At 43.1% G+C, this 22,469-nt stretch overlaps 2 protein-coding genes across 3 annotated transcripts in view; both read left to right on the top strand.

The window, feature by feature from the left end:
- Positions 1-3,232: 3,232 nt before the first annotated feature.
- On the top strand, positions 3,233-6,660 carry LOC105355120. Its single transcript, XM_011481107.3, has 2 exons — positions 3,233-3,409; positions 4,478-6,660. Exon 2 carries the CDS (start codon positions 4,478-4,480, stop codon positions 5,468-5,470), a length of 993 nt encoding a protein of 330 aa, XP_011479409.1. The 5' UTR covers positions 3,233-3,409; the 3' UTR covers positions 5,471-6,660.
- A 6,851-nt stretch (positions 6,661-13,511) lies between these two features.
- The window catches only part of LOC101167133 (unconventional myosin-Ig), a 42,931-nt gene continuing 33,973 nt past the window's right edge, over positions 13,512-22,469 (top strand). The window contains exons 1-5 of one of the 2 annotated variants that reach the window (XM_023960026.1): positions 13,512-13,990; positions 18,118-18,326; positions 20,798-20,891; positions 20,993-21,158; positions 22,365-22,418. In XM_023960026.1, the coding sequence (XP_023815794.1) occupies positions 13,896-13,990; positions 18,118-18,326; positions 20,798-20,891; positions 20,993-21,158; positions 22,365-22,418 (618 nt within the window). In that variant the 5' untranslated portion in view covers positions 13,512-13,895. Of the gene's footprint in view, positions 13,991-14,791; positions 14,925-18,117; positions 18,327-20,797; positions 20,892-20,992; positions 21,159-22,364; positions 22,419-22,469 lie in introns of those variants that run through there. The other variant, XM_023960027.1, reaches the window with a different exon arrangement.

Genomic DNA, 22,469 nt, shown 5'->3' with positions numbered 1-22,469 from the left:
GGTGGGGTTTCACAAGGAATGTTGTAAACATGGCCCGACCAGGCTCACCCACAGTTGGAATTTTGGAGAAGGCTGGCGCAAGACGGCAAGCACCAGAACCCACACCACAGGTGGGTCAGACCACTTTTGAAATCAAAAAATGTATTTTAATTAAAATGAATGAAAATGGCCAACCTGGTGGAAGGTTGGCGCCACTGTTCGGCAGCGGCGCCGCCATCAGTGTGTGAATGTGTGTGAATGGGTGAATGGGCCTGTGACTGTAAAGCGCTTTGGGCCTTGAAGAAGGTAGAAAAGCGCTCTATAAGTATACAAGTATATGCCATTTATTGCTTCTAATTAAGTTTTATACAAGTTGATGTTCACACAATTTTTAGGACACATTAGCATAATGATTTAGATAATACTGTACATTGGAACAGCAAAAGCTTTACTAATATACAATCTGTTTGATCAGCGATGCTAAATTTCACTAAAAAGCTGCATTAGCTTTAAGGACTGGAAAATAAAAAATAAAATACAGTTCAAAAGTTAAACAGCTTCAAAGGAAGATACCACGTGGACAAACTTTTAGATAAACGAAACTTGACCGAATTTTATTGCTTTTGTTTACAAGAATTTAAAAGTTTACTTTTTTTAATTAAAAAAAATTGTTGGTTTCCCCGGCCGGTTGGCTGCCTCGGTCCCGTCGAGGCCTGACCAGAGCTCTTCTAGGGCCGGCGTTTGGGGGTGGGGGCCTGGGCTTGCTCCGGGGGGGGGGGGGGGCGGCGCTTTCTGGCTCCCCTCTCTCTGTGTGGGGGTGGTGGTGCTGGGCCTGGGGTGTCTGCGCCTCCGGGGGTGGGGCCCCGGGGCTGGGTGGGCCTGGCCCCCTTTCTGGGGGGGGGGGCGGGGGGGGGGGGGCTGTTTGACCACCGGGGGACAGTCTATCATCTGTCCCCAACTTACCCCCTTCCTCATATAACCTCATAATAGGGTGAGGGGGTGGGGGGCTTAGCCTGCGATGAGCCTTGGGGGGGGGGGGGGGGGGTTACTAGGCAGTGGCCCCCCTCCTGTGGTTGCCGTATGGAGTGGGCCCCCCCCTCTTTCGGTTTTATTTGCACCTTAGACATGTAGGGCCCTTGGTAGGGGGGGTGCTTGGACATCACTGCCAGCAAGCAGCGGATGTCCTCCTAGCACCCTACCCGCCAATTTTAACCGCACCTTAGACATTTAGGGCCCCTTGGTGGGGAGGGTGAGGGGACGTCACTGTGAGTAATCAGGAGATGTCCCCTTAGTGCCCTACCCGCCAATTTTAACCGCACCCCCCTTAGTACACACACCCCTCCCCCCTCAATATATACATCCCAACATAAACACACACACATGCACACACACACTCTCTCAAACACACATACACGCACACACATTTTGCAAGGAAGGTGGGACCTAGGACCATCTGTCCCCTGCCTCTTCCCTGGTGGGGGGTACGGGCCCCTTTGCAACGGCGGCTGTGTCCCCGGGGTGCCGGCTTCCTGGGCCCGGCGGTGCTCTCTCCGCGCGGTGGGGGGGTTCACATTACATCTGAGCCGGGGGTGTTCGTGTCCCTGGGGGGTGGGTTCTGGTCCTTGCTCCTGAGTGCTGGGCCCCGCCAAATTTCCAACTGTGGCCGAGCCTGGTCGGGCCATATTTACAACACCCCTTGTGGGCCCTCTTTTTTCCCCGGGGTTCCCCCCTCCTGGGCGGGGGCGGCGGGCCCCTGCCTCGCTCCTCCCTGGACCAACCGTCGGCCGGGCGGATGGCTGCCTGGAGTGCGGAGTGGGTCTCCCTTGGGGGGTCCTGGCTCGTACCTGGGGTTGGGGCGGGGGGATGCCCGGAACTCCTGGGTGGTGGTGGGGTGCTCGTCTGGGGCTGTGGGCGTCCTTCTCCGGTGGGGCCCTGCGTTGGGTTCTCCCGGCGCGGCGGGGGGGCTGCTCTCCTGGTTGGGCTGGGGCGGCGCCCTCTTTCCCTCCGTGCCTCCCTGCTCTCTGGCTCTGGGGGCCTTGCGGCGGCCCTGCTGGCCCCGGCCTGGGTGGCGGGCTTGGTCGCCCGGGCGGCGGTTGTTCCCTGCCGGTTCCCGTGTGGCGTTGGGGGGATTCCGGCTGCCGCTGCTGGTGCGGTGGGGGTCTTGGGGTGGGGATGGCTGGGCACTCTCCCTCCTTCTTTTCACGTTCCACCATCCATTTTAGAAGAACATAAACACTCACCTGAGCACAGGTGTTAGCTCAACAGACTGAATGACTGAAATATTTCACACTAGTTGGTTTTAAGGCATAAGTATGCATGTGAACACTATCTGTTTTGTGTACATGTCGACAGGTGGACATTTTTGCAACTAACAGGTATGTTTATAACATTTGAGTGTGTGTGTGGACAGGCTCTGCCCTTTTTTTTTTTTTTTTTTTTTTTACATTTAAACCTTACCATAATGATTAACAACCAGTAAACTTGTTGCTTTATGCTGCTTCATGGTCTTATCCCCCTTCCCCTCCTATTATCACCCCCTACCCCCCCTCTCTCTAACGTCCCTCTCTCTTCTTCCCCTCTTTCCTTTTCCGTCCCCGGTCCAACACCAAAGATTTTCAGACATGTTTGAAATTAATAAAGTTTGGCCTCAATTACAAAAGGGGTTTATTCAGACATACCTTTGGTTTGTCTGAAGATTAATAACCCCTCTTGTTAAAGTAAAATATGTCCAACCCAAGAGGCCCTCAGCTCTCATCTGACTGCCCAGCTGTTGGACAGGACAAGTTAAAAAAAAAAAAAAAAAATTGTATGAACATTTTATTTTGATCTACATTTTACATACATAAGTGTAAAGTAAAATAACACCTCCAGCAGTTTTACTGGATTTAGGATGGAGACGGTTCTATTTTATGAATATATTAAAAAGATTAGCACATCCAAGGTATGTAACACTGGTACAATATGAACCTTTTTGTTTGATGATTAATCCTCCCCTCTGAGAAAACGTTTTATATATATATATTTCTAAATCTTTTTTACTTGTTTTAAGCTATTTTATTTCTTGTCAGCAAGCTTTCTTTTACTATCCATGTTCTTATTTCTACTATATATTGTAATTGAATATATTAGGAAAGATAACATTGGTTATAGATTCTAATGATCTCCTTGATTATGTGTTTTGTACTTCGATATACTGTTCAATAAAGTTGTAAAAAAAATACACAATTTTTTTTATTTTATTTTGTAGTAATAACAGGATGTACGTCCGCCCATTTCCGTTTCCAGCAATTAATAAACAGATGGCACGCGCCTTTGCTGACCCTGCTAGACCGAGTTCGAGCGCGGACGGATGACGGAGTTCTCTCTTCGGCTAAGTTCTTTTGAAAGTTTTGTCTTCTGCTGGGTGGACGAAGCACGACTCACCTGACAGGTGCTTTCACTTCTGATGCGGCGTTCACTGAAGCTTGGACACGAGGGTTTGTTTACGCTGTAACCAGAACCTCAGTCAAGATACGTAAAACCAGGATTTTGGATGTTTTTAAATGGACAAATATATAAAACGAAGCGCTCTGAAGTCCAGAAATGTGTCAGACCTTTCTGTGTTTACATTTTTACTGCGGGGACGCTCCTTCAGGACTTTCACTTTGAAAGAGAAACTACGTTTAAACGCCAGAACCCGTCATTGGAACCACAATTGAATTAAATCTACAAACACACCGATCTGACAAATTAAGTTTATGTCAGTATTCATACGATAAACAACTTTAATTATCTATTAATAAAAGGTAGGGGGAGTATTAATGTTCGGTGAACACAACACTTATAACAATTGTAAATCAAACAAAGGAGGTGTAAATATTTCCTTGATTTGTAGAAGAAAGTTTCGAGTTTGCACCTAAAAGACATTGAAATTCCCTTTTAAACATTTTATTTATCTTAGTTTAAAAAAAATATGATGTCCAAAACTTGACAGCAGCTTTTTTCATTTTTTTTGGTTCAAATGTGGTACCTCAAGTTGTGTTTAACATAATGTTTCTTTATTATGGCTTATTCGGCTCCAGGTTGCCATAACAACAGCCAGATTGTAGTCTATCCTCGACAGTCCAAATCATGATGCTGCCGCCCTCTTGCTTAACAGTAAATGCTGTTGTGGCTATATTTAAGTTCACTGGATGTCTCAGATGAAGATTTTTGACTTTCTTCTTGCTCCCTGTCATCTTTGTGCTTCCTCAGTGGTTCCAACTCTTGATTGAGTTATAAAACGTGAGACCTTCACGCGTCGTCCGTACTTCTGCTTTCTTTAGCCATCCCCAGATCATCATTCGGTGAAGCACTGTGGAACTTTATCTGACACAAAGGCCAGTTTGAGTTTCGAGTTCTCCTAAAAATGTTCTCACCTGCTCAGAAAATGGAGTTATAATTCTGGTGTTTGTGTCTAATTTTTGAACATTTGTTTACTCTGCGTGAGAAAAGCTGACTGTGTTTCTGTTGTTCTCAGATGGAGTTCCCGGTGGAGGCGACTCTAAACATGGAGCCTTTTCAAGACAAGAAGGAAGTGCTGAGTCTCCTGAAGTCACATGGCTTTGCGGTGAACAAAATAGGTGGAGACAAGGTGCGTGTCAAAGGAAATTTTAAGGAGCTCAGAGCCGTTAAAATTCACTTGGAGAAGCTCATGGCGACCAAAGTGCACCGATCTTCCTCATCTTCGGGGAAGGAGTCGGGCTCTGGATTGGCCTCCTCACTGGATTGTAAGGAAACGTCTCCTCCAGACCAGCAAGGGTCAGTGCGGCCCAGAGATGAGTTGATTGTTGTGGACAGAGACGTGTTCAGTTACGCTGAAGAGTTCAGGAGAAAGGATCTCGATGAAGCCCTGAAAGGCCCTGTTAGCATGTGTTCGGAGAAAACCGGTGAAAGCGTCACCATAACCTTATCTGGAAAGAACTCCAGGGAGGCAAGAAGTAAAGTCGAGCACCTCCTGGCTGATCTAAACAAGTTCCTGCGCACACAGGACGTTCTTCTGAGCAACCTGAGTCCACAGGGGGCGTGTCTTTTACAGAAAATGGAGAAAAGCGGAAACATTTCAGGCTCCAACCTGGTGTTGCTCATAGGTGACAGGGTTCACATCATCGGCCCTTCTAAAGAGAGTTTCGAGCTGAAGCAGCAGCTGCTGGTCGACCAAACAGAGCGCAACGGAAAGTCTTCTGAAAGGCACGGGAGAAGGACGAGGAGTCTGTCTTTACGACAGCTCTTCAGAAGAAAGTCCAGAAGGGATGTTCGAGAAGTCTTCCATCCCGCCGCAGTTGAAGCAGCGGTTCCTGCTGGAGCTTCTGCTGCTCGACGCCAAAGTGGGCCTCAACGGGCACGCAGATCCTCCGAGACTCAAAAAAGAAAGAAGGCCGAAAGATTGGAAGATGGAGAACAGGAAGTTTGTTCTCCGAAACAAAGAAAGAGTTTCTTTGGTCGATTTTTTTCATTTTTCAGAAAATCTTAAGCGGACCCAGTGAATCCATTGCTGTCATCTAGTGGTGAAATTGTGAATTACAGTAAAGAAGGGACGCTGATGACAAGTCCTAAACAAATCAGATTACAGGCAAATTTAAATTAGATTACTTTTCTTTAATATTTAGGTGTTGGAATAATCTTAGGAGAGTGTGTGTGTGTGTGTGTGTGTGGGGGGGGGGGGGGGGGGCGTGGCAGAGTAACAGTATTTGCCTACCAAATGCAGCTGGTGTGAACAGAGCAGTGAAGCTGTTCCTTCAGATGCTTTACCTCACTGACCCCCATCGTCATGAGGAGAAGCCAAATTTTAGCGTTCCCCGAGGGATTATTGGAACTTTGATTGGTCAGTTCTCTCTCCTGGCTATGGATCCCTTCAGGTGGAGAGGATCTAAACAAACAAACATGGAGGACACTCATCTGTCTATGGATGTCCGTCTAGGCTTCATCACCAATCCTAGAGAATGTAGTGAAGTAACTCTTTGCTTCAGCCCGGTATAGAGTTGGTTCAGCTAGGTCCTTGTTTTTCCTTAAGGTAGTTTCAACACCTTCTGGACTCCAGCTCTGACCAATAGAAGGAATCCGCCATCGTTCTAATACCTACAATAACACAACTAAAGGATGGAAGGACTGACATCAGTTCTGTGTTGAAACACTGCTGACCGAGCTGGAACAGACACTTCAGCCTTTAAATTTGTTTACGTGCCTCTGGGCTAGCTTAGCTAACACGGGAATCCATCTGTGCTCTGCCGGCGAACTCAGAAAAGGTGAATGGGGAATGGGAGGTTTGGGAATCATCATTGGAAGACATTTTTTGAATTATTTTTTAGGGTCTGGTTCCATTGTCCCGGGGTTTTCATGTTTTTTAGATGCTGATAATACTTCTCTGTCTTTAGGTTTCTGGACGTGATTCACCGACTACCACATGTCCGCATTTAGTACAGTATTTCCACACTATAGGGCGCAACGGATTATAAGGCCCACTGTCAATGAATGGTCATCTATAAGGCACAACGAACTATAAAGTGTATTAAATGAGACAAAAAGTCAGACTTTGATTACTGGGTTCACTGTAACTATAAAACTGGGGGGTATTCCAGAAAGCAGGTTATGCTAGTTACCTCGGTAAGTTTGAGGCTAAGGAAGTGGATAACCTCAGCTTTCGGTTCCAAAAACAGAGGTGTGTTTCAGGGTATGTCAAGTTGCCATAGCAACTCATGCTCTGACCATAACCTGGTCTGGAGCAGGTTTAGTTGAAGGTGAGTTTGTTTTCAGAGAGGTGAAGCAGCATGGCGTGTCCATTTGAAGATGATTTAGTGGATGAAGAAGCTCAGATAATACTTTTTCCACCATGAGAGGGAGATAAGACCACGAATGGATGTTGGAAACATAGACATTTTTACTTTGATCTAACGTGATTATTTGCTTCAGTTAAGATAAATCAATTATTTTTAGTTCAGTCAACTTAAAAATAACACGTAGTTATCAGACATTTATTATACTTTCATTCAAATTAATTCAATTAAGTAGGTGTAACTTTGGTGCTGCTGTTAGATTGGCAGCACAAGGAATTGTGGGATACCATTCCCTTTGCCTGCCTGGGCGGATTTGTTTAATTCTTTCTGCACAATGAGTGAGAAGGAAGGAGAGGGTGATGAGAGTAAAAGTCAGGAGAAGTATTTTGTATTTTGTATGTAATTCTGTGTGTGATCAGCAGCCAATGGAGCTGCTGCAGAAGAGGTGTGATGTGTTGGATGGTAAATGTTTGAGTGATAATTCTGGCAGCTGAGTTTTGAACATACTGTAGTTTTCGTAGAGTTTTTTGTGGTAAACCAAAAAGAAGGGAGTTGCAGTAATCCAGGCGGGAAGTGACAAGACTGTGCACAAAGACGGCTGTGGAAGGAGGACTGATGGAAGGGCGAAGATGGCGGATGCTGCGAAGGTGGAAATGGGCAGACCGGGTGATGCTATTGATGTGTGAAGTGAAGGAGAAGGTCTTGCCGAAGATGACACCCAGACTCTTAACCTGAGGGGAGGGGGATATGGAGGAGTTATCAAAGGGAATGGAGAAGTACTGGATGCTGTTTATAACGGATTTAGTGCCAATCAGGAGAAGTTCGGTTTTTATCATTGTTTAGTTTTAGGAAATTAGCAGTGAAACAGGATTTTATTGCAAGAAGGCAGTCAGTGAGGGAAGTAGGAGGAAGAGAGAAGGTAAATGATAAATAACAGGGGTCCCAGGATGGAACCCTGGGGCACACCTGTATTGACACATTGTGTGAGAAGTGGATCTTTTTACTTGAATAAATTGGGTGCGACCAGAGAGGTAAGAGTGAAACCAGTTGAGAGGCATGTGTGAGACAGCCTGTCTATGAGGCTAGTGTGAGAGATGGTATCGAAGGCAGCGCTCAAATCAAGTAGGAGGATGGAGAGTAGGCCGGAGTCAGCAGCAAGGAGGAGGTGATTGGAGATTTTGAGGAGAGCCGTTTCTGTGCTGTGAAGGGGATGGAAGCCAGACTGGAATTGTTCATATAGGTTATTCTGAGAGAGATACATTTTAAGTTGTTCTGCAACAGTTTTTTCAAGGATTTTGGAGATGAACGGAAGATTATAAATGGGGCGGAAATTGTTGAAGTTTGAGGGGTCTAAGTAAAGGAGTGACAGCAGCCTTTAGCAGCAGCTGGGTAGTTTGAACGTGCTTTCTGGAACGCCCTCCTGATTTGTAACATGTTACACGCTAGCATATTCTTAATACCTATAACTACAAACTTTTTTTGCACAATGTAGAAAACAGACTGATATACCATTAAAACAAACGTTAGTGTGACTACGCTAACTCCCAACCCCAACACCACTAGACGTATCCGTGTTGGCGTGTTCCCAATAACACTGAAACCTTATTTGCAACTTTTACCAAAACAGACTGACGTTTTGACACACCATATTCCTCAAAAATTGCTTCGACATCAGTAAAAACAACCAGAATCTAGATTTGAGGCTCTCTGGATTTAAGGACGCAGTGATGTTTATTGAAAACTTTTTTTTAGGGCTTTTAAGAGCACCTTATTTTGCCATGGGATTATTTGGTTGGTTCCTCAAAACATTACCCACGCTGCCACCTGCTGGCCCAAAGATAAAATCCTGGGTCAAACCAATGTTGTTTATAGGGGGTGTTGTTAACCCTTGTGCTATCTTAGATGACCCCACCCTTACATTGGCGTGTTCTTCCTACCATGACAAAGGTGGATAAAAGTGGAAAGATTTCATGTAATCCATGGACACCAGTGAAGATCACAAATCATTGAAGAAAAAAGGTTCAGCGCACTGTCTAGTGGGTCTAGATGACCCAACTCCCAACGTTAAAGTGCCTAGGATAGCACAAGGGTTAAACACTTCAATCAATGCATTTATATTTTCCATTATTTTATTTTTCTCCTTTTCTTTCAGTGCACTTGTACTTTAAAAATGGTTTTTAGCCCCAGACTTTACTGTAATTTTGACTAAACACTAACGGTTGGTGTTTTCTTAAATAGAAGACAGCCTAATATGAAGAAATCAAAATTATTCATTTTGAAGTTGAGACAAAATGATCCTAACTCTTATTTATTGATATTGTTATATGATTTACAGAATGGACACCGTGTGAAACTGAAAAGAAATCAATAAAAACTGCTAAATCAGTATCGGTTGGTTTATTCTGTTTTTTTGTTTAACCTACGGCTTTGTGTTTCCATCGTTGTCTCTGTGAGCTGCTGTTGTAGAATCAGCTGACTGGAAATCAGAGGATGGAAAAGCGCGAGGAAGAGGAGGCTGAGAGGAAGTCATAATGACCCTGCAGGATCTGAAAGTTGTTTTGCAGAGAACAGAAAGCTTCAATTTGAGGAGTGAGGTAACAGGCAACCTTTGCAGTAGATGTTTCTGAGGGTAAAGATGGAGCAACGCAAAAAAGAAAATCTATCGGGTTTATTTTATATTTTAAAATCAGAAATTGAAAAATGCAGATGTTGGGGATGGAACCTCGTTTGGTTCCTGTAGACGTGTCTCTGCAGCTGGATCCCCGTCCTGCACGACCTGACCCACTATACTTTGAAATGAATGATTAAAATGGAAAAAGAATGAAAACAAAAATCTAGAGTAAACTTGTATGATTCACCCCGCCACAACAAAGGCAGAGTTCTGCACGCGGTCCCACATCATTTTCACATTTTATTTTCAGTTAATCCTAATTAACAAAGCAGGATGAACTTTACACAGCGCATGCATTTATCCTTGTTCTGTAAATAAATGATTTTTTAAATTAATTTTATCTGGTTTACCTGTGGATTATGGCTGCTTGGTGTCTCACCTGTGGAGTTCTTCCTGGTCCAAAGGTGGTGGCTACGGGGGGAGCTGCTTTTTATGCTGATGCTCATCAGAATAAAAATGCTTATTTGGAGGACATAGGACAACTGCTGTGTTGTTCACACTTTGAGACACCAGGTGGCGCCCTGCACACAGGTGCAATCTCCTGTTTTTGTTGTTCACGTACAAGGAAATCATGGTAACATAATGAGAGTGGGGGTCACATATTAAATCTTTTTATTTTTTTCAAATAAGGAGTTTGGTTTCACCAACTTGAAGCATTTTAATAACTAAAATAGCCAAAAAGGGGAAAAAGTTTGTTGAAAGGCAAACGTGTAATGCCAAGATTCAGTTATTAAAGTGGACGAGAAAGAAACCTGAAACAAAACATCTCAGTCCAAACTACGTTCACACACCGCCCTCGGCAACACGCGTTCATGTTCAAAACTGTCGCATTCACGCGTCACTGCGCAAGTTTCTACGTGTTGGCATACTAATTTATAAACTTATAAGTTTCTACGACCGTTATTGGGCTCTACATACAAAATGCACGGCCACTGAACGCACATTGAAAGTCAAACCATTTACACTTTGACCAATCAGGGACTCAGATTTGGTGGTGACGTATGGATGACGTCCTTTTTAAATCACGGAAGCGCCCACCCTTTAAAACTTCACCATGGTGGAAAAATTAATAATTGTGGTTTGTGCTTGGTCAGTTAATTAACACCAAGTCTTTCATATGTCGAAATAGAGCTGTGAAAAAAAGAGCCTGGAGCAAGATTTGCACCCATCCTCTTCCAACTGTAGGTGGAGGACATGCACTAGTAAACATTAGAAAAAGAAGAAGCCCCTCTTTGTCTGCCCAGTGTAAACACCATGGGCTAAATTTGTTCAGAAAAATTCAGAACTTTGTGAGAAAACACATTGTTTGAGATAATGTTTGATGAGATAATTTAAGTCACTGTTAAGGAAGTTAATAATTGATATGATTGAAGAAGAACAGCCATAGAATTTACCTTCAGTAATTAAACTGTAATCAGATAGGGCTTTAATCAATGACCTGAGAGGATTAGAGCTGTAAAAATTGATGGAGTGACTTTGTGCTGAGGCAGGAGGAAGTAGTGAGGAGGAGGAGGAGGAGGAGCTCCTTCAGCTTCAGAAAAGGAACAGCAAATGCCTCATTTCTGGATTCCACGCTGAAGATGTTTTTAGTACATCACTCAGGTGCAGTAAATCATTTCTGACATCTCCTCTTTACAGCGATCCTCTCATCTGTTGCTGAAACACGGGGTCCTCCTCGCCTACCTTCGGTAATTGGCTCCCAAATCAAAAACGTCTTATGGTGTCCCTCTTCACACTCCAGCAAGCCGCCTTTCTTTTCTCTCCGCTGATATTTCCCATCATTTTCCACCCATGAAAGTTTCCTTTTTAAAATTTGCTTCTAAGGAGAAAAGTGGGCGGGGTTTGCATTCATGCACGGCTGAAAGCAGTTCTTGGGTTCTAAAGAGAAGAGCACATGTGAGCTAGCTTTTATACATCAAACATTTTTCACGCTTTTTTTTTAAATTTGGAAATACGTCAAATTCTTCTCATAAATATCATACTTAATTTTATACATGAGGACCCTTGTCCTCTGATGTAGATAGATGTTTTTAATTATCTCATGAATCCAATCCACTAAGCCGATTGAGAACACAAAGACCTCCATTTAGCTCTGCTGAAGTAAAAACGACTCATATTGATGATTTTGGGTATAGATACCATGCTTTTATTTTCAGAGTCCTGGATTTCCCTTTTTTGTGTTGGATGAACAGGTCACACTCTATCAAGATTTGCTCTTAAGCTCCTGTTAACTTTGACAGAGTTGGAGAGATTCTTTATTCCAGTGACTTTTCATCCTTTTCCGTTGGCATCTTCTGGCAAAAAGAGAGCAAACAAACAACACAGTGGTTCATGTTTATACCCACTGGTGTTTGAACACTTTTTGACGTACAAAAGCATCCTAAATTCAGTCATTCTGTTCCACAATTTTTGCAACCTAATTTCAAACAGGTACTGTAGCAGCTAAGTTCTAGCTCCTTTGATACACTGAGATGTGCGACGCCAGAGTTGACTGACGCGCCAAGCGGGCTGTCGTTTCCCTATACTACGAAGAAAATGAGTCTTTCACTCCGATCAACTTTGCATTACTTTGTTTCTTTTATTATTTACATTACTGAACGGATTTGACTTCACTTTTGCTTCGTTTCCCGCACAAGCGGTCAAAAACCATTTCTCCATCTGGCTCATGCACACCTGTGTGTGGTCAGGTAATCAATCAATTTATAGTTGACAGAAAAATATGAAAACAGCGACACCCACAGGACATGTTTCTCAATAGGGCTCCCACAGGTACTGTTTGGTGAAGTGGGCTGCAATGGGCAAGAAAGTTGAGAAATGCCCCGCCTACATCTGGTTCTGGATCTCTTAGAAGCATCTGCATTTGGGGGGACTGTTGTCCTAAAATGACCTCTGACCAAGCCAGAAATAATAAGCAAGAAGATAAGCAGCAAGCACCACTAAGTCCTCTTATTACTACCCCTTGTACACCACATTTACTGCTTCTTCTAATTCTCCTCCCAACACAGAGTTTATGTCATTTCCCCCCTTTGGTTTTCTTCCTCTTTTTGGTCCACGGAATGTCCGTTTGCATTCTGACCTGCACCAGAGTTCACTTACAAGACATGCCAAACCAAGAGGAATGTCCAAGGAAATGTGGACTAAACCATCCGGATCAAGCGTCCTTGACAACTTTACATTTATTGTCTCAAATTTTTGCCAAAGTTTTTTGGGGGATCAAACCTAAATTATTGCTTGGCATATTTTTGATCATTTCTGGTCCAATACATGTGATAAATCTTTCTTAGAAATGTATTCTTGTTAATGATAAAAACTGCCTTCGTACTGTTAAAAAAGACATCCTCACAACTTCTGACTTCCACTGCTATTCACATCTAAACATGACATTCATCAGCATCAGACACCTAATATAAACTCAACACGTCCTGCGATGCTAAACTGCATTTTCAACAGTAGATTATGCTGCATACAAGACGTTCGGTTGAACGTTTCAAATGTCAAAACCAGACTGTTTATGGCTGCTTAAAGCTCTGATAAGGGTTTCAATACTTATCACTTAGCAAATTCTAAAAAAAAGAAAAGTAGATATAGCTACACTAATTCTGCCATCATATAGGCCTTTACAATTTTCTTTACCTATTTTCTCTTATTCATTTAGGTATGGATGCAGAATCAATAAAACTACAGAATATGATATATATTTCTTTTTCATATGAATCTGGAAAAGGTTCTATCTATTTATAGGAAGATGTAATGACGGTCTGCGAAATAAGCCTTGGCTTCACCCGACACCTTTTTTGGTTAATCTTGTTCAATGTTTTATGTTGACGTTGTAATTTTATGTGTTTAACATGACTGAAATACATGTCTCTCTCTCTCCCTCTCTCTCTTTCTCATATGAATCTGTGAAAAGGTTTTTGGTTCAAAAGTGCTTATAAAATTGGTAAAACCTTCAGATATTCTCATTTTGGTGAAGGGAAAATCTAGAAAGTTTTATTTCACCCAAAAAACAAACAAAAAAAGTGTCTTTCTACTACAGATTACCACATTAGTCTGCCTTTTTTTTTGCAATATTTTACATTCAAGTTCCAGTAAGTGAGTTTTAAAGATACAGCGCATGAAAACTAGTCAGAGTGAGATCACAAAAAGGTGGTTTTGTGGCAGGAAGAGACATGGAGGAGGATGCAGAAGTGGTACAAACTTTTAAAGATAGTCTTGAGTTATTTAAAAAGAACTGCATGTGGTAGAGGGGGCTGGGCGATAAGGTGACGTGCTACAGCTTGTCGACCACAGCTGCCTCGAGGAAACAAAACTCAAGCCCGTGTCACGCCTCCATCGCTGCACTGACGGGGCCCAGACGTCATCCTCACTTCTCTTTCTTCTTCCTCGAGCCGCTTTCTCTTCCCCTCTGATCTCGTCCATCTTTTTCGCTCTGTTTCTGTCAACGACACGAAACGATGGCGGAGCTGGAGGGTCTGGAGTTCGGGAAGTCTGACTTTGTGCTGCTGGATGAGGTGACGATGGAACAGTTTATGGAAAACCTGAAGCTGAGGTAAGGCCAGTGGTTAGGGAGGATGCTTGAAATGTCCTTAACCTTACAGCAAATTCGAATGAAAGGGAACCCATTTTGATCGACATCAACAAAGCCTGATTCCACTGAAAAACACTGAAGTAGTGGCTGATGGATTTGAGTTTGGACGCTGACAGAGAGGCCAGAAAGCCGACACACGACAGGAAAGTACAGCGATCTGTCAACCCTGCCTCCAGTTTCCCGCTCAAACCTCAACTTCGGAACTTCTGCTTGACTCAAGCCGTCCAAGATCACACACGTGAACACAACTTTCTGTCTCGTTTTACAATTTCCTGACTGTCAGCGTGATACTGCCACTCATTACCACCTTCTCTTCAGCATTCTCTCTTCCTCTAACTCTTCTGTCTTCACTTCATGTAGCAATCGATGGACAAAAACATCCCAAAAGCTCATTCCCTGTAGCTGCCTCTGTGTGGAAACAAATGTGGCCTCAGCTCTAATCTCACAGCCTCAGACATGACGGTGCTGTGAGATTCATCTCTTTGAACATTTCATCGTTTTACACCGTACAATCAAAAACCTAGACAATAAATGTGTCATATGAAAATGTGTCTGCAGAATTTAATGGCATCTCTTTGAACCCTTCTTATATTGCAGACTGACAAAAACAGTGAAACAGTGTTTATACTCAAAGAGGACACAATAGAAAGAACGTTTGAAAGTGTTGCCATGAGAAAGCATCTTTTATATTTTAATGAAACCTTTCTAATCTCTCATTGGGGCTTTGCAACCACTAAGTTGGTGGCATCACATGCAGCATGGACAGGAAACGTGTCGAAGAGTCTGGTCATGCAGGACAGACAATGTGCTGAGGAGTTTCGAAAACAAGGCGAAGAGTTTAATGACTAACAACAGAAAATGTGGAGAGCGGTTTGATCAGGCAAGACAAAATAATGTATGTTGATTTCACCTTGTCGTAGCAGCTGATTTATGTTGATTGCGCAAACGACTGTAAAGTGTTGAAAATAGTGAAATGCTGCTTTTCTCCGCTTCAGAATGTGCTGGAATTATGTTAATTGTGTAAACGCTTGAAGAGTTATGGCAGTCGAAAGAATGTAAACACTGGATTTAAAGTTCCAGTGTTAAAGGGTTAATGACTAATGCCTTATTCACAACTTCCTTTAAGGGTAGAAAAATGGGCAAACCTGTGCAGGGCACATAGATGGCCTCCATAAAATATTAATTTTGTAGACCGCTTGAATTTAGAAAAATAGACAATCAGAGCATAGTTTGTGTGGGCATCCTGTGGCTAGAGTGTGGCTTAAGGGGACTGTAAGACAGCATCACTTGTGCGTCATAAGTACATGTAACTTGCAAATAGGTCACAATACTTTTAACACACGCATGACAAATGCATGTTCAATCTCATGACATTCCTGGAGGTGGCTGTACTATCCTGAAGAGAACTGAAACCCCAAAACCAGCAGCACCTGAACATGTCAACCCCATTGTACGTGTGAATGTGATGAAGGCTTGAGAATGAAAAGTAGCCAACAGTTTGGTCACATTGGACAGAACACAAAGAGTTCAGTGGAAAGGACAGAAAACATGGCAAACAGTTAGGTCAAGCAACGCAGAAAATGTACTGAAGAATTCAGGAGACTTGACAAAGAGTTTAATCAGAAAGTATAGAAAATGTGGTTAACAGTTTGGTCACATAGAACATCAGATACACTGTAGAGTTAAACACTAAAGATGAAAACATTCTGAACAGTTTGGTCAAACTGGAACAAAAGATGTTGAAGAGCCCAGAAAATGTGCCTAAGAGTTTATTCGGCATCGGAATTATTGGTGAACAGTTTGGTAACGCGGAACAGAAAACATACTAAAGAGAGGTACGCTGGGAGTTAAGCAAGATGTGTATGATAGCAGCAAGACAGAGAGGAGATGTGTTATAGATGTGACAGAAGAGTTCAAGGTGGAGGAAGGACTACGCCTTTGACCCACTTCTTGTTTACGATGATGATGGACAGATTGACGGATTAGGATGGACTGGAATCTCTCTAGATGTTTGCAGATGATATTGTGATTTATAGTAAAAGCAGGTGGAGATACATCTGGAGAAGTGGAGCCTTGCTCTGGAAAAAAAGATGAATGAAGGTCAGCTGCTACGAGATAGAGTATCTGTGTTTGAAGTGTGATGTGTGAAAAACAAGTATCAGCAAGAATAAAAGGATAGACGACGACTGTGGTGAAAGCAGCCATGCTGTTGGTTTGGATTGAGGTGGAAGGAAGCAGTTGTTAGAAAAAGAAGATAAAACATGTACATACTATGGGCATTTTAGACAAGCAGACAAGCACACTAGACAAGCAGGGAGGGGCTTCTTCTTTTCTTTTTCTACTGTTTGCTAGCACAGCAGGAAGCGTATTAGTGGGAAATGTGGAAGTGGGGCAAATTGGGCAAAACCCAAAAATGGTTGGTTCATTGCTAGCATCCTTGCAATGGGGGGGGACAAGGATTACCATCATGTCAGGAGAGTCGCCTCGGTTTATTTTTATGTAAAAACACAAACCCACACGCCGCCAGGGTCGTCGCTGTGTATGGGTTAAAAAAAAAACCAAATTCAGACGTCGCTACCAAATCGGAGTCCCCGATTGATCAAAGTTCGACCTGATTTAATCAGCAAATGCTGCGCGTTTTGTACTTAGAGCTTGAAAACAGTCGCAAAACATTGCATAGCGAGAGATTTGAACATGGAAGCCCAAAATGTGCATTTGTGCATGTTTACATAGACTTTCATTAAAAGTGCCTCAGATGTGTTTAAATGTTTAATCATTAAGCGAATTTAGTAGTTTTATTCAAAATTTACTTCTTAGGAATGTAATGGCTCAAGACACTTTACTTTTAATTGAGTAACAATGTTTTGAAATAAATCTTACTTGAGTCAAATGAGCTTCTGTCTAATGTATTCTAATGAATCTGTGAAAGTCTCTTTATTTAACCAATTTACAGAACATTCAAATGATCATTTATTGATGTTCCAGCTGACTGAAAACCACCAAACATTGAAAATATCCAGATGTGTAGATGTTTGACCAATCTTTATTTATTCAGTGAGTTCAAGTGAAAACAGTTCCTATTGTAGATTTTAATCCAAAGTGAAATGTAAACTCGGCCAGTTCCTAAAGGTTTTTCCTTCAGTTAGGTAATCAGAACATTAAAATTTCATTTTGTAACATAGTTTTTGTGCCAGTTAAATCCCTTGAGCAGTGGTGTCAAACTCATTTTCACTGAAGGCCACATCAGCATAGTGGCTGTCCTCAAAGGGCCAGATATAACTTATACATGTAACTAAATGTAATGAAAAATAAATGTAACAACTCCTTAATGTTGAATTACTCATTTATTTATTTACTATAACTTTTTAAAGAGACAATTACAGTTGCATAGAAAACAAATGTTTGCTTGTTACTCTAGCAGAAATCCTTTTAAATTTCAGGTTAGGTTATATGAACAGTGTTTAAGTCGTAATGTATAGTTGCCCAATCTGATATTTCAAGTTCAATTCCCCCCAGATATGAATAAATACGCACCAATTTTTATTTGAAGAAAAACGTAATGCTCTCGTTGGCCAAATAAAATGACATGGCGAGCCACATTTGGCCCGCAGGCCTTGAGTTTGACACATGTGTCCTAGAGCATGTTAAAGCTTTTGCTCATCCAGAATTTCTGGATTGTTTTATTTTGAAATCTGCAAAATAACGTTATGCACCAATACGTTACCTATTCTTTGATAAACTTTGATTAATTTTTGTGTTTTTGGTGGTTCTATTGCTTTTGCTTGGCATTCAGATGCAGCTTTAACATGAATTACATATGTTTGTTGGGTAACTCTCAGTTAACCCCTGTGGTGAGTCAGTTTAACCCTCACACCCTAAGCTAGCATGAAGCGGCAACACCCTTTTGAACCACAGCTTTTGTTTCCTGCTTTCGGGGTGTCACTTCCTGTCTGCTCTGCATGACATCAGACTGAGAGATGTGTTTTTTTTAAGTACCCTGGGCCTTTTTATTTTATGTGTGAGATAAAAAAAACTGTGGTTTCATGCAAGTCTTCTTCTAAATGAGGATGATGTCTGTGTGTGGTCAGGTTCCAGAAGGGCCGCATCTACACTTACATCGGAGAGGTGGTGGTCTCCGTGAACCCTTACAGACAGATGGACATTTTTGGAAAGGAAACCATTGAAGCCTACCGGGGCCGGGAACTGTATGAAAACCCTCCTCACCTGTATGCCGTGTCAGACGCTGCCTACAAGGCCATGAAGAGGCGAGCTAAGGACACCTGCATCGTCATCTCAGGTCGGTTTGTCCAACAGTTCAGAAGTTTGAGCCAGAGAGCCACTGACTCAAAAAAACAACAAGTTTTTGGATGAGTTAAGTTGTTTTACAGCAGGCCCAGATTTAGACAGCCCTACTATGTAATGCAGGTAAGTCTAGTCTGGGTGTGCTGAAGGTTTGGGATGTCATATCCCAAATAAATGTAATGCTTAATGCTATTTCTGACATCACCTTCTTCGTTTACCAGGCTTGGGACAGGCACAAGCAGGACACTGGTTTGTGCCCTGTGAAGGTTGCATTTGATTGGTTTCACAGATTTTGTCATTTGAAGTCATCCCAGATTCATCTTCAATTTTACTTTTTCAGAATTATGGCAAACAGGCCTTTTAAACATAACCACACGGTAAAAGCAAACTCTGATAAATTTAAATATCTAATTTCTTTGGATGTGCTCTCTTCGCGCGGTGGGGGGGTTCACATTACATCTGAGCCGGGGGTGTCTGGTCCCTGGGGGGTGGGTTCTGGTCCTTGCTCCTGGGTGCTGGGCCCCGCCAAATTTCCAACTGTGGCCGAGCCTGGTCGGGCCATATTTACAACACCCCTTGTGGGCCCTCTTTTTTTCCCCGGGGTTCCCCCCTCCTGGGCGGGGGCCGCGGGCCCCCTGCCTCGCTCCTCCCTGGACCAACCGTGGGCCGGGCGGGTGGCTGCCTGGAGTGCGGGGCGGGTCTCCCTTGGGGGGTCCTGGCTCGTACCTGGGGTTGGGGCGGGGGGATGCCCGGAACTCCTGGGTGGTGGTGGGGTGCTCGTTTGGGGCTGTGGGCGTCCTTCTCCGGTGGGGCCCTGCGTTGGGTTCTCCCGGCGCGGCGGGGGGGCTGCTCTCCTGGTTGGGCTGGGGCGGCGCTCTCTTTCCCTCCGTGCCTCCCTGGCCTCTGGCTCTGGGGGCCTTGCGGCGGCCCTGCTGGCCCTGGCCTGGGTGGCGGGCTTGGTCGCCCGGGCGGCGGTTGTTCCCTGCCGGTTCCCGTGTGGCGTTGGGGGAATTCCGGCTGCCGCTGCTGCTCCTGCGGTGGGGGTCTTGGGGTGGGGATGGCTGGGCACTCTCCCTCCTTCTTTTCACGTTCCACCATCCATTTTAGAAGAACATAAACACTCACCTGAGCACTGGTGTTAGCTCACCTTTGCACTAACAGTTTGCATGACTGAATTACTGAAATATTTCACACTAGTTGGTTTTAAGGCATAAGTATGCGTGTGAACACTATCTGTTTTGTGTACATGTCGACAGGTGGACATTTTTGCAGCTAGCAGGTGTGTTTATAACATTTGAGTGTGTGTGTGGACAGGCCCCGCCCTTTTTGTACTACATTTGAACCTTACCATAATGATTAACAACCAGTAAACTTGTAGCTTTATGCTGCTTCATGGTCTTACCCCCCTTCCCCTCCTATTATCACCCCCTACCCCCCTCTCTCTAACGTCCCTCTCTCTTCTTCCCCTCTTTCCTTTTCCGTCCGGTCCAACACCAAAGATTTTCAGACATGATTGAAATCAATAAAGTTTGGCCTCAATTACAAAAGGGGTTTATTCAGACATACCTTTGGTCTGTCTGAAGATTAATAACCCCTCTTGTTAAAGTAAAATATGTCCAACACAAGAGGCCCTCAGCTCTCATCTGTCTGCCCAGCTGTTGGACAGGACAAGTTAGAAAAAAAAAAAAAAAATAATAATAATTTCTTTGGATGTTTCATTTTCTGCCGACAAGAAAATAATCTCAGAAACTGATCCCTATCATTAACTGTTTTTGAGCCCTGAACGTGGAGTTCCCACAGCTCATTGCTGGAGCATCAACCAAAATAAGGGCAAAGTGTAAAAACCTTCCTGTAGCCTTTTACAAAAACACAGTTTGAACATTGCTTTTGATCCACTTGAGACTTCATAACATCCCAAAACCTAATAAACTGTGGACCATGTCCCGGACCATGACCTGGATGACTGAGGATTTCCACTGGCATTTTAGATTAAGGTTGTTTCTAATTGCTGAGCAATAAACATAATCTCATAACGGACGTCTTACATTTCCAAACTTATTATATTAAGTTTTTGATATAATTTGTTAAATATTAAGAAAGGTTTAGCCTACTTAAATCAAGCTTTACCAAGGCTGCCAAAAAGAAAGATTTATTTCAACCTTTTAAACATTATGCGATGTAATTGGCTTCTACAATGCAGCAACAAACAGGGGTTCAAAAACTTCTGGTCAGAATTTTGTAAGTCAGAATCCTAAGGAAGGAACATTTTTCTTACCTCACTGGCATGATTAATTTAATCATTAATTTAATTACTACAATTCAGTAGGGATATATATTCTAAAAGTACCTGTCAATCAGAATGCCACACTGTTATTTGAAGCTCAATATTTTAGGTTAGCTTTAATTAGGGACTAAAGGGTTTTCTTGTTTTTTTTGTTGTTGTAACTACCATCAAATCCTTTTCAGGTGAAAGTGGAGCTGGAAAGACAGAGGCCAGTAAATACATTATGCAGTACATTGCTGCCATCACAAACCCGGGTCAAAGGGTCGAGGTGGAGAGGTAAACCCCACCCACTCTGATCAGCTCACCTAAATGAGAGAAATGTGACGTGTGCTTTTCTTCTGCGCCCCGGCCATGGCCGCTGTTCCCTGGTGAATCAGTGTGAAGAACGTGCTGCTCAAGTCTAACTGTGTACTAGAGGCCTTTGGGAACGCCAAGACAAACCGCAACGACAACTCCAGCCGCTTCGGCAAGTATATGGACATCAACTTCAACTTTAACGGCGACCCCACAGGAGGACACATCAACAACTACCTGCTGGAGAAGGTGAGGGCATGGGGGGAGTGGGATGGACTGCAGAGCAGCAGTAGTTTATTAGAAGTAGAATTTGCCTCTGAGTTGTGGGCGGACTGTTGGTTGCTGAGGCACCCCGCCCCCTTTCCTCTCCCCTTTGCTAGAGCTCAGAGCAGGGAGCTGGTGGCCAGCCCAGCATATTTTCGATGTCACAAATAAGCTCTTTTTCCACCGGCATTCTTTTGTCTGCTCCTGATTCACAAGAATTTGAATAAAGAAATACTCAGACATGCAATTTTAAGCTTACATTTCTTTAAATATGTCCTCCATCATCAGAAAAATGACGCAAGAACATGCTAAAAAACACAATTTTCCTAACAGTGGGTGTTTGGGAATTGAAATTTATCATCTTTGTGTATAGGTCTAAATTGTACCAACTGTGTAATGCTAAAACAAACACATACAATAATTGTAGAAGATCAAGCTGACTAAGAAGGGCGCCACACCTACATATAAAAGAGACGACTCAAAAGAATAATAAGCTTTTCAGGATCTAGTAAAAGGAAAAGATTTGTATTGTAGGATGGGATGGGGGGAAAAACTGACAAAATGGAGTGATTTTCCATCTGTTTGTGTCTGATCACATCTCTGTTATTGTACCATGAGTGATTTTATTTAAACATTTAACTCAGTTAAAGAATCAGTTTGATGAAAATCGTGTTTTTGGTGTTTTTAACATGTTCTTGTGGCATTTTGCTCGTGACGGAGGACACAAAATAAGAAATTGAGGCTTGAAATTGCATTTCTGAGTCTTTTTCAAATGCTGTTTGAAAAAGATTGTAGTTCTGATGTTTCAAATACAGTTCCATAAATGCTCCGCTGCATTCTGATGCGTCCACTTGCAGACAACAGGATCAATGTACGTCTTTGTTTCCTTGTCTCATCATCCGGATCAAAACTGTACGGCTGGATAGCTCTAATATTGTTCACCATTTTTGTTGCACTGGTAATGTTAAGGTGGGAGAGTGAGGGGCTGTAAGCTAGTAGGACTGCGTGTGAAAAGAAGGGTGATGGGAAGTGGGGGCGAGGTTGCTCTGCGTAAACAGTTCCGCCCAAAACTCAGAGCTCAAAATTTTGTAGAATTTCTTTATACAAATCAGACAAAAAATGTTTTAAACAATATTTAAAAACAAAAAGACTCTCAAACTTATTTTTTATGAAATTCTGTTTCTTATCAAGTCAAGGGTGGTCCATCAGCAAGAGGGGGAGAGGAACTTCCACTCCTTCTACCAGGTAAACTCTGGAGTAAGCTGCCGACACTCGTGAATCAGTCCTGATCCAGTT

The sequence above is a fragment of the Oryzias latipes genome, chromosome 11, assembly GCF_002234675.1.
Source record: "Oryzias latipes chromosome 11, ASM223467v1".
Classification (NCBI taxonomy): domain Eukaryota; kingdom Metazoa; phylum Chordata; class Actinopteri; order Beloniformes; family Adrianichthyidae; genus Oryzias; species Oryzias latipes.
This window is presented reverse-complemented; position numbering and strand designations above follow the sequence as displayed.

Excerpts from the sequence above, each read along its gene's own strand:
- LOC105355120 (XM_011481107.3), top strand. The coding sequence starts at position 4,478 with ATGGAGTTCCCGGTGGAGGCGACTCTAAACATGGAGCCTTTTCAAGAC.